The sequence below is a fragment of the Gadus macrocephalus genome, chromosome 2 (assembly GCF_031168955.1).
Source record: "Gadus macrocephalus chromosome 2, ASM3116895v1".
Classification (NCBI taxonomy): domain Eukaryota; kingdom Metazoa; phylum Chordata; class Actinopteri; order Gadiformes; family Gadidae; genus Gadus; species Gadus macrocephalus.
This window is the reverse complement of record NC_082383.1, coordinates 21709248-21722667: the sequence shown is the minus strand read 5'-3', so window position 1 is coordinate 21722667 and position 13420 is coordinate 21709248. Positions and strand designations below refer to the sequence as shown.

Genomic DNA, 13420 nt, shown 5'->3' with positions numbered 1-13420 from the left:
AGCCTTATGAGCATTCATGGCTTCCAAAGTGCAGCATTAAATAATCGTTTTGATGACTGCAGCCTTTCAGACCAGTGAATTATGGCACTGGGTTTAGGGGTGAGATTTGACCATGGTCCCTGACCTCCCTAAACCTTATTCACAATATGGGGTACTGCCTCTTGTTACTTGTACATATCTTTTCAATCGTATGTCTAGCAGAAATTAAGGCGGCTTTAAAAATTGCAACATTTCAAATAATTGTATATTAACTTGAAACATCATGACATTGATCTATGACTTAAATTAGCAAGTATTATTCAATGCAGGAAGCAGATAAATAACTTGGTCCAAACGACACACTTGTTTCTTATTTAGCTGATTATGCTGCACAGCTATTGGGTCGTGAGTGCTTGCATGGCCACAAAACAAAGAGATTTCAGGACCACAATGCACACGTATCTTTCTTTGGGAAAAGCAATTACCGTTGTGGGCTTTTACTGATACTGCTATGGGTGTTGGTTGCATTCTGAGGTTCGATTTTGAAATTTAGCTGTTGTCTTTGCTCATAAGGCCTGTTTAACTGTCATGTTGTGCTAATGCTATCTTGTCTTGCAGAGTGTCTTGGGTCTGCTTGTTGCTCTGTGGTGGCAGTCTTGCTGCATCAATGAAGGGTAACTTAATTTACTTATTTAATTTTGAACAATGATATTACTTGTATAGTGTGGCTTTCTCAAGGCATGTTTTCCCCCTTAGGGTACAACAATCCCTACACCGATGCCAGCCGTGGACTTGGGGGTTTTCAAGAGGAGCAGCTGGTGTTTTCTCCATCAGAAGTATTGAGTTCCTATGGCCAAGCAACAGGCTACGCAGACAGAAGCTACAGAGCCCCGGTAGCACTACAGATAAACTGGGACTTGTTCATGCCTCATGAGCCAATCACGTTCCCTTTAAACCCCACCTACAAGACTGTGAGAAGGTCAAATGATCCGCATGGCGGAGTATTCGTTGAGCCCTCTACCCAATCTTCAAAGCCAGGGAGCTTTGGTTTTCCCAGTTCTGTACCCTCCTTCGACCCTGTCCCCCATCATCAGTTCACTGACTCTGCGGTCATGCCCATCAATTTGATGCTGACCCAGTATCTAGCATAGGTGGATACGGCCTGCCTCAGCACCTCAGCCTCCAGTTTGACAGAGCAGGTGACGCCCAAGGCGATTCCCCTAACTTTGAGGCCAAGTACCCTTCTTCTGAAAATGCACAGCTACCTTCCAAAGAGGTTGGCCCCTCCAACTACAACTCGGACAGTGCTGTCCAGCCAAGCAGTGGGCCGTCTCGACCCTTCGAGAGCAAAGAGGCGCCGGTATTCTCCAGTGATTCAGCTCACCGGGTCCAGGCTGCGCCGATTGAAACCCCTGCCTTTCCCAGCCATGGGACCCATTTTGTCTTGGAGTCCACGCCAAGTAAAGGGGCTGCACAACCAGGCCGCTTCCGTACGGTTACGCCACAGCTACCCAGCACCCATCAGCTTGCGATGCCAAAGGAGGTGAGCATGCCGTTCCCATACACCTACGTTGTTCAATCCAGTGGTCGCTACGGACGAGGAAGGAATGTGAACCGCAAGACCAGATACCACAAGAAGGGCCCTCCACCTGCCTCGTTTGGCCTAAAGAGACAAAGAAGATGGAAACTCTGATCCAACGATCATCGATTATCATTGCCTGTTGATGCACTAAAGCTAATATTATATTCAGCATGAGTATTTATATGATTTAGTTTCATTAAAGTGACTTCAAGTTTTATTCTTTGCTTGGTATTTCTTTTTCAGAGGGAACTTACTGAACTGACTCCTGGGAATGTATTTTTTGTGTTTAAAATGTTTGAATGTCAAGTAATTCAATGTTGCAGAGTAAGAAGTGCAGACCTTGTGACATGAACTGGTATTATGGTTTGTAAGATCATTCATGAAGTAGATAAACACTACTGCACTTCTTGATTTGTTAGGGTAGAAGTTGTCTGTTAAATCTAGAGTGCTACCTACTTGGTGCATGAGGCCTTTTGAAGTCATCGTAAATGCTGGCTTATTGTTGACTAAATAGTTGGTCAACTTAATTTATGCTTTATAAACCACCTTAATTTATTTTTCTTTAATGAATATGTAGGAAAAATGCTTTATGAATGATTCATTCACTTACCTTTTTAAATGCTTCAGTTGTATTGTGCTAGGCGTCACTATCACCACATTGCTGTGGTAAATGTGTGGATCTGGATGATTCGTCTGCTGTCTCGGGATACTCCATTTGCTTTAGCTGGGGAGGGTCAATGGCGTTGACCAGTTTCAATGGAGTATCTACTGCAAGTCGTCCCAATGTGTGGAATGTCTGAACTACTTTTACATATAATTGCCACCAAACTACGTTTAGGTTATTTTACATTAATTGGTTATACATATTGCTTATTTCATAGGTTCAACATTTCAGAGCATATGCAGGTATTTGAGGTATATAGGTGTCAGAGGTGTAGCCATGGTTTCAACATTGGGGGGGACAAATGCCTGGGGGTGGGGTCCGGCCCCCCCCCCAGGCAAAGATTTTGAACATGCATTAATCTGGTGCACTCAGAGCAAAATCTCAATACCTTGCACCTAATTTTGAAGACCTTTTTCGGGATGGATGTTTAAAACTCTTTAATACTGGATGTGACCAAGCAGTCTGGGAGTGTGGAAGACTTGAAATTAGGAAAAGGTTGACACACATACTTCAGAGCTCTGTTTTCCTTTACTTTTTAAATTAAATATAACATTTTGTGCTCCACAATATTTCAACCAATCCAGTCCTTTTTTTTCCACATTACATTCATTGATCTTTTTTACAAAACACACACAAACACCTGCACCACCACAACAAGGACACAAAATCCAGCCAGTTCTTACTTCCATTACATTTTTTATTGCATAACCATCACATTTGCCAATGTTGAGTAAAACCCACCCAGGTGCATCTATCTCATGGACCTAAATAGAAGTCACCCCAAAACTTTTGTTACCCCTCAGAAAACATAGATTTTCTGATATTTTCATCCACTTGTTTAATAAGTACATAGATGAGTTTCACGAGAGAGCGCACTGAGCTAATCTCATGGTGAAACCATTAGCCGTATTGAATGATGCACTGTTAAAGAATTAGACATGTCAAGGACATAACCTAAATGTTCTCTGATTAGTTATGGATTAATCTATGAATACATACATTATACAATGTTTTGTAACCTTGAATGAAACTTGACTTAATAATTATTATATTGCTATATTAGCAACTGCAACGCTGCTGTGTAGAGTTGTGTGTCAACTGAAGGAGGCGAGAAAAAAAAAGAGATGAAGATAGCGATTTTAGTATCGATACTGTTGCACATAAGTATCTAATCCGATTTTTTTTTTTAATTTTGATCGATTAGTATCTGAGTATACATTTTTTTGACAACCCTACACTATATACATGTGTGTTAACAGGATTCTGCTTGAATGTCATGATTCGGTCTTAACCTTTCATATTTATTCTTAGGCGACTCACCTCTATGCTACCACTAGATTGACAAACTCTCCCTGTGCTTTCATCCTCCAAACTTTCTGTCTCTCCCGCTGGCTCACTAGCTCTACTCTGAACACAACAGAGGAAACATGGAAGGAATAATATCACAGATATCAGCAAACTATTTACCAGCAGACTACTGAAACACACTGTAGACATCAGTGCCACTGCCAACAGGATTCTGCTCTAATGTCACAATTCGGTTAATATTAATTAATTAATATTTACTCTTTGACAATCATTTTGCAGACGCTTTTATCCAAAGTAACTTACAAATGGCATTGAACATAGGAAAAGCCAAGGCTCGATTAGTTTCCAGAACTCCTCTCTTAGGCTACTCACCTCTGTCACTACCAGATTGACACACACTGCTTTCATCCTTTCATCCACCAAAGTGGACATGCCACAGGGAAGAAATATTATCAGATAACAAGTACTGTTCCTCTCTCAGATAGTCAACAAACCACTTTTGATCTGAATGACAATAATTCTATGGCTAGTTTTTTGTAGTCTATTAACTGTACTGTACTGTAATGCTACAACTGATAGGTTAACACTTCTCATTTTCTCACCCCTCTTTACTTACTTTGCTTATTTTCTGAGACGAGACAAAACATTGCCGAATGTCTCTGCAACCCTCTTGCTTCTTCTTGCTCATGACGACTGTGAAATAACACAAGCAGCACTAACATCATGAGAGACAAGTTAAAACTTCACGCAGGCTTGTTTTTACAATGTACAACATTGATAGTTCCTAAAATGGAGTGCTGAGAATGGTTGTGCACTTCGTAGGCCTACAGTGCATGTGAAAGATTTACCCATGGTGACATACAGAAGTGTGTGTGTGCGCGACACAGAGCCAATTTTGAGGCAGGCCTGGCTAACATGAGATTCTACTATCATCCTTACCTCCCTTCTCCTACTCCCAATCATTTGCTCTTCTCTTTCGCTCTCCACTCCTCCAAGCCTAGTTACCCTAAAGAGGATGGTGAATTCACTTAAACTAGCAAAGGTTGATAATGCATATTTGTTACAGCTTGCAAACACCTTTACTGTCACTGGCATGTGTTAATTTGTGAATCAGGCCTCTCTCTGTCTCTCTCGCTCTCTCTCTCACACTAAGCAGCACCAAATACAATCTTGACGATTTTTGTAGTGCTGTGTGTAGTGTAGCCACACGGTTGCCCCTTCTGAACTTAAACACGCAGTTAATTTCCTTTCCTAGCTCCTCTTGTTTATGTTGGTAGCTTAGCCATGTCATGTCACGTTGTCAACATTGGATACATGGAGCAGAACATAGTGGGTCATATGTCCGATACTTTTTGGAAACGTTTTCTTCATAAAACGTGCCAGACAGATTTTGTATACATTTTATTCCTTAGTATTAGCTACATGGGTATGCCGTGTTTCAGAACCTTTCATTAACTGCACTAAAGAGAGAAAAACGAGTGCATCCAGCACTTCTGAAAATGCACTTCCGAATGCATCTCTGTCCCCAGCACATTTAAAACCAAACTGCCCATGCATTTAGATCTAATGGGGTACATTTCGGAACATTGAGACGTCGGCATAATGAGGCGTTGGAATTACGGAATGGGGCCGGGGCCAATGTCATCTAGCTGGCTTATTACATAGGTAACACATAGCTAATGATGCTGCTCGCTAGAGAAGCGACAACAACCCACGAAATTTGAGAGACACTATCAAAAGCTTCATAACTTACCTGTGTTTTCGATCGCAACACGCCACTCATTTGCTGTTGTTGATGTTTTTGATTCCGTGGTCATGTAAAAAAAGACGGTTGATGACCAATGCAATCGAGTGACAAGTCACCGTCACCGATCCAATCAAATCATGGATCTATCCCATTGGCTAGCTAGCCCGAACAGCCATATTCTCATTGGCTGTAAGAGCTGTAGATGGAATCGGATTGAGTTATTTAGGGTGTGCAGAGATGCGTTCAGGGAACGGAGTGTACTTCAGGGAAAACCTAAGTGTTCTACCTATAGACATATTGAATTGCTATATCCCTATTCCCAGCGATTTATTGGGGGGGACATTTTGGGCATATCTGAACATTGGGGGGGACTTGTACCCCCCAATGTATATGGCCGCTACCGCTACGCCTATGATAGGTGTTGACTTTCTATACAATGAGATACTTTGTCTGTTCTTCCCCTCCCCGGGATATATTTTTATATTTGATCACAGGATAGAAAAGCAAGCGCTGATAAGAGAGCTTCCATTCTTTGTAGAAGTCTAATGTTTTATATCAAAACAATTACATTTTAGGAATGTGGAGTAGGCTACTACAGTGGAGGGAAGAATAATGCAGACGGTACTAAGGTTATAAAATTGATAAATACTTAACAGTATGTACTTAATATACTTGTAAAGTATCTTGTAAAAATACTCCAACTTCATTAGATGCAATTTATTAAATTGTAACCTGCGTTGAAACAGGTCCTAAAAGGTAAAGAAAACTCAAGTCATTAAGTGCTGTATCCAGAACCAGTGTCCAAAAACAATACAATGCTTACCTACATTACACTAGATATGTGCAGATTAAAAAATGAAATATTATATTAAAAGTTATTCTCACTGTACAACATGCAAAATCATTCACTAAGAGTTTACCCACTTCATCAAAATACCAAAGAAACGTTTAAAATCATTTAGCACCTCAAGTCAACTGCACCTTGCCTTTAAGGCCAAATGGTGGACCATCATTGCAAGTCTTTTTTGTAACTAAAGATTCAAAAGGTCATTTCAAAAAAGGTAATCACAATAATCAGCTGCATTCACCCTCCGACTTATCAGGGTGCTAGACACGTTAAACCTTTAGCTTTTCAGTTCAGACATTACTCTTCAGGTCATATATGTACACACAAAACAGTATAGGCCCAATAGTGCCTCGATGGTTGTTCCATTGTGTTTAATAGAAGTACAAGGCCAAACATAGTTAGCATTTCATTATTAACCCATCATAATTGAATGCTAGAGGAGCTCTTTTGCTGTCATGATCCATCTTCATGAGTTTTATAAAGAACAGGTTAAAGACATTTAAAAAATAAAGACAAGGCATGTATTTTGCTGTATTTCCCCTTTGTATAAACAAGTCACTGAGAGTCAAATTGAAGTACTGAATAAAAACAAAAGTCAAGTTTAAAGTTACATTTTGTTTATTTTTTACAGGGAACAAGGTTTTATGCTGAAACCCCTTACGGTCTCCGAGCCACAAGCACGAATGGGGGCGGTGGAGGGAAACCGCTGAAGTACTTCTTCTTGGATAACATCTGGCGGCTTCGGCGGTGTGAGCCCTTGGATTGGACAATGTAGGTAGATGCAGTCTGGTCCCTCGCCTTCTTCGGCCTCTGAAGCCACTTGGAGCTGGGCAGTGCAGCGGTTTTACTTGAAGTCGAGTCCAAGCCGAAATCAGCCACATAGCTTGGATAGGCAGGGGTTTCCACAGGAGCAACATGGGCCCAGTCACCTGTATGACTGGAGAATACCGGCTCCTCTTCTTTGGTCATGTAGGAAGCCGAGGACAAAGTGCTTGGCTGGACTGCGTTCATAAAGTCATACTTGGAGGCGTCAAGCCCCTCTGAATGACGCTGTTCAGCTTCAGCAGCTGGGTATTGATAAACAGCCTGATCGACAAGGTTAGGGGAATAGCTTTGTGAACCTTCTTGTGCACCAGCTTGGAAGTTGAGGTTCAGTGAGGAGCTAGAGTAACCCCCTTTAGTGTCAGTACTAGGTACTGCTTCAGCCTCCAGAGGCTGTTCGCTAATGGTCGGCGCTGCCTGGGCCCTGTCACCTGAATTACTGACGTAAACCGGCTCCTCTTCTCTAGTCATGTAGGGAGCAGAAGACCAAGTGCTTGGCCGCTGGACCACATTCACCGAGTTGTAGTCGGAGAGGTCACTCTCTTCTGAAGGAAGCTGTGCAGTTTCAGCAGCTGGGTATTGAGAAAAGTCCTCATAGACAAGGTTAGTGGAATAGCTTTGTGAACCTTCTTGTACACCAGCTGGGAGGTCAAGGTGCATTGAAGAGCTAGAGTTACCCCCTTTGGTGTCAGAGGGTGGGAACTGAGGCTTAGTGCTGCCCCACTACTCCTCAAACGAGTAATCATGCTGGTTTGGAGGGTTTAGAGGGAATGTCAATGGCTTGACTAGTTTCTGGTCTTCCATCTCAGCATTTTTCTGTCCAAACTCCACAGCTCTGCCTCCCCGGATCCTCGCCCCTTCCTCGGGGTTCAACGGTGCCTGCTTTGGAGCTGAAGCTAGTGGGACTTTTTTGCTTCGGTCTGAATATCCTTTTTCTTGGCTATATGCATCAAACTTTAGAGTATGAGAAGTTTGTAGCTCGTCATCTTTAATCACCCCCAATTTCAGGATTGTCAGAGGTATAGCTGTAACCTAAAGTAAAATACAAAAACCATATTAGGTGACCATGTGAATCAAACAAGTAAAAACTATTCAATGTGCAATGTTACCCTTCATTGATGGAAAAGGAAGACTCCCACCAAACAGCAACAAACAAAACCAAGACACTCTGCAATACAAGAAAAAGTGTTCAGCTACACAGATAACTTAAGAAAGAAGACAAAAGCTACAACGGGACTTTAGCTAGTGGCAGCTAAAGTCCCACTAGCTGCATCACTACCTGAGAATGCACCCAACAGCCATGGTACACTAGATTCAAAGTATTTCCCAGACAGATTGGTTGAGACCAGACCTAAAGCACTGTTGCACTGATCCTCTGCTATCTCTTTATATAGTGGACCTGCAACCACTCAACACCCAAGCATTTGCAGCTCCTAGCCTTTGCAACATAATCATCCACATCAAGTACAGGTGTGCTATTTGCGCAACCATGTTCTTACTCCAATAGTATCCGTCTGCTTCCTGCAAGACGGAGGCGTGACTTGTAGTAGGCGTAACTTGTAGTTGGAGGCGTGTTGTGTACTTTTCTAAATCACGGTAGTGATCTCTCTGTAGCATAGGTGCGCGGTTACATAAATGACCGCAACTCATACCTCAAATATTAGGCCTTATATAAAAATAATGCACCCGACCCGCTCATTTAAAAATATGATCTTGATTAGCTTAATCATAGCCTTACTGGCTTGCGTCAAACTGACATCCCGAGTCATATGCATTTAAGAAAAGAAGCCTATTACAATTTTACAATGACATGTAGCATAATGCATGTAGCAGTTTAACGTGGGGAACCTGCTTAAGTTTAGCCTACTTTATCCCTTTATACCTTTAACAAAAAGACAGCAGATTAATAATTTAAAGAATTGTATTGAACACATTTCGGTTAAAACAATCCCCAATGGACTTTAATCGTATTATCTTCAAGTATTCCAAAAAACAATTGCATGTCCTCGTAATACTCAAACATAAATAGAAAAGGATCCATAACTTCATACTTTTCTTTAGCAATTAAGGTGAGACCATTTTCTATGTAATTCTCTAGGGATTGTACAGCCTCGCTGTCTTCCATGCCAAGGAAGCACGTCACCTGGACTACACCTTTGAAGAGGTTCTGTTCCTTCATCTGTTTTAGCCACTTGCTCGCTCCATGTATGTTTAAGATCCTGCATGAGATAGAAAACAATTAAAATAAATATTACTGATAGAAACAGGACCAGAACAATGTCACTAACAGGAGGATAGTTATGAGAAAGCCTTCATATTATAGTGCTCACATTACAAGCCTTCATTTTATGAAGGCTTGTATTTAAGATTTAGCTTTCTGCTAAATCTTAAATACATTGCACTTTCTAAAGAGCTTTAACTGCCTATATTTTCTATTTTAATACAAAAATGCCTTAACTTTGTGTTTTACCCATTTCATTGCATGTTTTCTTTTACTCATCTATTTTATTGTATGACAATGTTTATATGTGAAGCACTTTGAGTCTGCCTTGTGTATGAAAAGTGCCAAGTTGCCTTGCCTTATGTATTTGGCGGTCTTCAATGCATGGATTTCTCAGCTACGTCACTGTTGCACTATGGCGTAACGTTTGTAAAAACTCGTACAATTTTTTAGCTGATACATTTAGCTCACTTTCCTCACATGAGCGCACACTTCATGTAAAACACGTTATATGTAATTGTCAACAATGTTTAAATGTACAAAATCCATGTTAGAAATTGTATATTATTTTAATATCTAAATGTCAAATTTATATCTAAATGTTGAATCTAAATGTCAAATGTAAATTTTAAATCTATATCTAAATGTTAAAAATGTCAATTAGCAAAGACAAGTACTGAACAAAGACAAGTCAAGTTGAAAGTTACATTTTGTTTATTCTTTACAGGGAACAAGCTTTTATGCTGAAAGTGTTAAGCGTTACTGAAGGTATAGTCTGTAGAAATCCATAAGCAAGTGGGAAAAATTGATTGAAGGCCAAGTGGTCACCATTTACCCCTTACGGTCTCAGAGCCATAAGCACGAATGGGGGCGGTGGAGGGAAACCGCTGAAGTACTTCTTCTTGGATAACATCTGGCGGCTTCGGCGGTGTGAGCCCTTGGATTGGACAATGTAGGTAGATGCAGTCTGGTCCCTCGCCTTCTTCGGCCTCTGAAGCCACTTGGAGCTGGACAGCTGAGGAGCCTTCTTCAGTGGCCTGAAGAGGACTGGTTGTGCAGCGGCTTTACTTGAAGTAGAGTCCAAGCCGAAATCAGCCACATAGCTTGGATAGGCAGGGGTTTCCACAGGAGCAACATGGGCCCAGTCACCTGTATGACTGGAGAATACCGGCTGCTCTTCTTTGGTCATGTAGGAAGCCGAGGACCAAGTGCTTGGCTGGAAGGCGTTCATAGAGTCATACTTGGAGGCGTCAACCCCCTCTGAATGACGCTGTTCAGCTTCAGCAGCTGGGTATTGATAAACAGCCTGATCGACAAGGTTAGGGGAATAGCTTTGTGAACCTTCTTGTGCACCAGCTTGGAAGTTGAGGTTCACTGAGGAGCTAGAGTAACCCCCTTTAGTGTCAGTACTAGGTACTGCTTCAGCCTCCAGAGGCTGTTCGCTAATGGTCGGCGCTGCCTGGGCCCTGTCACCTGAATTACTGACGTAAACCGGCTCCTCTTCTCTAGTCATGTAGGGAGCAGAAGACCAAGTGCTTGGCCGCTGGACCACATTCACCGAGTTGTAGTCGGAGAGGTCACTCTCTTCTGAAGGAAGCTGTGCAGTTTCAGCAGCTGGGTATTGAGAAAAGTCCTCATAGACAAGGTTAGTGGAATAGCTTTGTGAACCTTCTTGTACACCAGCTGGGAGGTCAAGGTGCAGTGAAGAGCTAGAGTAACCCCCTTTAGTGTCCGTTCTAGACACTGCATCAACCTGCAGAGCCGGTGCACTAATGGTCTGCGCTGCCGGGGCCACGTTACCTGAATTACTGACGTAAACCGGATCCTCTTCTCTAGTCATGTAGGGAGCAGAAGACCAAGTGCTTGGCCGCTGGACCACATTCACAGAGTTGTAGTCGGAGAGGTCACTCTCTTCTGAAGGAAGCTGTGCAGTTTCAGCAGCTGGGTATTGAGAAAAGTCCTCATAGACAAGGTTAGGGGAGTAGCTTTGTGAACCAGCCTGGACATCGAGATACAGTGCAGAGCTAGAGTAACCCCCTTTAGTGTCAGTTCTAGATACTGCGTCAGCCTGCAGAGTCTGTGCACTAATGGTTGGAGCTGCCGGGGCCACGTTACCTGAATTAATGGAGATTACTGGCTTCCCTCTTTCGGTCCTGTAGGTAACATAGGACAACCTTCTTGGCTGGTCCGCATTGATTTGTGAGCCCTCTTGTTCACCAGCCTGGAAGTTGAGGTTCTTGGTAGGACCAATGTACCGGCCACTTTTAGACACTTGTTTAGACTCCAAAGTAGGACCACTACTGAATGCACCACCGTCCATCAACAGATATGGAGTAGGAGGGATAAGGTCAGAGCCTGCCAGTTTTGAAGATGGTTTGGTAGAAGGCTTAGGGAACTGAGGCTTTGTGCTGCCCCTCTGCTCCTCAAAAGAGTAATCATGCTGGTTGGGAGGGTTTAGAGGGAATGTCACTGGCTTGACTAGTTTCTGGTCTTCCATCTCAGCATTTTTCTGTCCAAACTCCACAGCTCTGCCTCCCTGGATCCTCGCCCCTTCCTCGGGGTTCAACGGAGCCTGCTTTGGAGCTGCAGCTAGTGGGACTTTTTTGCTTCGGTCTGAATATCCTTTTTCTTGGCTATATGCATCAAACATCAGAGTATGAGAAGTTTGTAGCTCGTCATCTTTATCACCCCCAATTTCAGGATGGTCAGTCTTGGAGGTATAGCTGTAACCTAAAATAAAATACAAAAACCATATCAAGTGACCATGTGAATCAAACAAGTAAAAAATATTCAATGTGCAATGTTACCCTTCATTGATGGAAAAGGAAGACTGCCACCAAACAGCAACAAACAAAACCAAGACACTCTGCAATACAAGAAAAAGTGTTAATCAGCTACACAGATAACTTAAGAGAGAAGACAAAAGCTACAACTCCAACACTACCTGAGAATGCACCCAACAGCCATGGCAAACTATATTGTATTTCCCAGACAGATTGGTTGAGGCCAAACCAGACCTAAAGCACTATTGCACTGATCCTCTGCTATCTCTTTATATTGTGGCCCTGTAGCCACTCAACGCAATCATTTGCAGCTCCTAGCCTTTGCAACATAATCATCCACATCAAGTACAGGTGTGCTATTTGCGCAACCATGTTCTTACTCCAATAGTATCCGTCTGCTTCCTGCAAGACGGAGGCGTGACTTGTAGTAGGCGTAACTTGTAGTAGGAGGCGTGTCTTGTACTTTTCTAAATCACGGAACCGATCTCTCTATAGCATTGGTGCGCGTGTACATAAATGACCGCTACTCCGACCTCAAATATTATGCCTTATATAAAAATAATGCACCCGACCCGCTCATTTAAAAATATGCTCTTGATTAGCTTAATCATAGCCATACTGGCTTACGTCAAACTGACATCCCGAGTCATATGCATTTAAGAAAAGAAGCCTATTACAATTTTACAATGACATGTAGCATAATGCATATAGCAGTTTAACGTGGGGAACCTGCTTAAGTTTAGCCTACTTTATCCCTTTATACCTTTAACAAAAAGACAGCAGATTAATCATTTAAAGAATTTTATTGAATACATTTCGGTTAAAACAATCCCCAATGGACTTTAATCGTTGTATTATCTTCAAGTATTCCAAAAAACAATTGCATGTCCTCGTAATACTCAAACATAAATAGAAAAGGATCCATAACTTCATACTTTTCTTTAGCAATTAAGGTGAGACCATTTTCTATGTAATTCTCTAGGGATTGTACAGCCTCGCTGTCTTCCATGCCAAGGAAGCACGTCACCTGGACTACACCTTTGAAGAGGTTCTGTTCCTTCATCTGTTTTAGCCACTTGCTCGCTCCATGTATGTTTAAGATCCTGCACGAGATAGAAAACAATTAAAATAAATATTACTGATAGAAACAGGACCAGAACAATGTCACTAACAGGAGGATAGTTATGAGAAAGCCTTCATATTATAGTGCTCACATTACAAGCCTTCATTTTATGAAGGCTTGTATTTAAGATTTAGCTTTCTGCTAAATCTTAAATACATTGCACTTTCTAAAATGCTTTAACTTTGCCTATATTTTCTATTTTAATACAACTTTGTATTTTACCCATTTCATTGCATGTTTTATTTTACTCATCTATTTTATTGTATGACGTTTATATGTGAAGCACTTTGAGTCTGCCTTGTGTATGAAAAGTGCCAAGTTGCCTTGCCTTATGTATTTGGCAG

General features: G+C 41.8%; 1 protein-coding gene and 1 long non-coding RNA gene across 4 annotated transcripts; one reads left to right on the top strand and one right to left on the bottom strand.

The window, feature by feature from the left end:
• Window positions 1–410: 410 nt before the first annotated feature.
• Window positions 411–1778, top strand: LOC132473930 (uncharacterized). The gene is made up of 3 exons (XR_009529501.1): window positions 411–513; window positions 598–653; window positions 736–1778. It is a non-coding gene; the product is annotated as an uncharacterized LOC132473930 (long non-coding RNA).
• Window positions 1779–6955: 5177 nt separating this feature from the next.
• On the bottom strand, window positions 6956–12260 carry LOC132473470 (uncharacterized). Of its 3 annotated transcripts, XM_060073639.1 has the most exons (4): window positions 12115–12259; window positions 11978–12036; window positions 11042–11900; window positions 9872–10711 (listed from the first exon to the last, which is right to left on the bottom strand). In XM_060073639.1, the coding sequence occupies exons 1-4, from the start codon at window positions 12135–12137 to the stop codon at window positions 10009–10011; spliced, it is 1644 nt and encodes a 547-aa protein (XP_059929622.1). In that variant the 5' UTR covers window positions 12138–12259; the 3' UTR covers window positions 9872–10008. The 3 variants fall into 3 exon arrangements, 1 of the variants encoding a protein (XP_059929622.1); XR_009529409.1 differs by lacking the exons at window positions 9872–10711; window positions 11042–11900 and adding an exon at window positions 6956–7981 and having other exon boundaries at window positions 12115–12260; XR_009529408.1 differs by lacking the exons at window positions 9872–10711; window positions 11042–11900; window positions 11978–12036; window positions 12115–12259 and adding exons at window positions 6956–7981; window positions 8059–8117; window positions 8229–8360.
• Between the last annotated feature and the right edge of the window lie 1160 nt (window positions 12261–13420).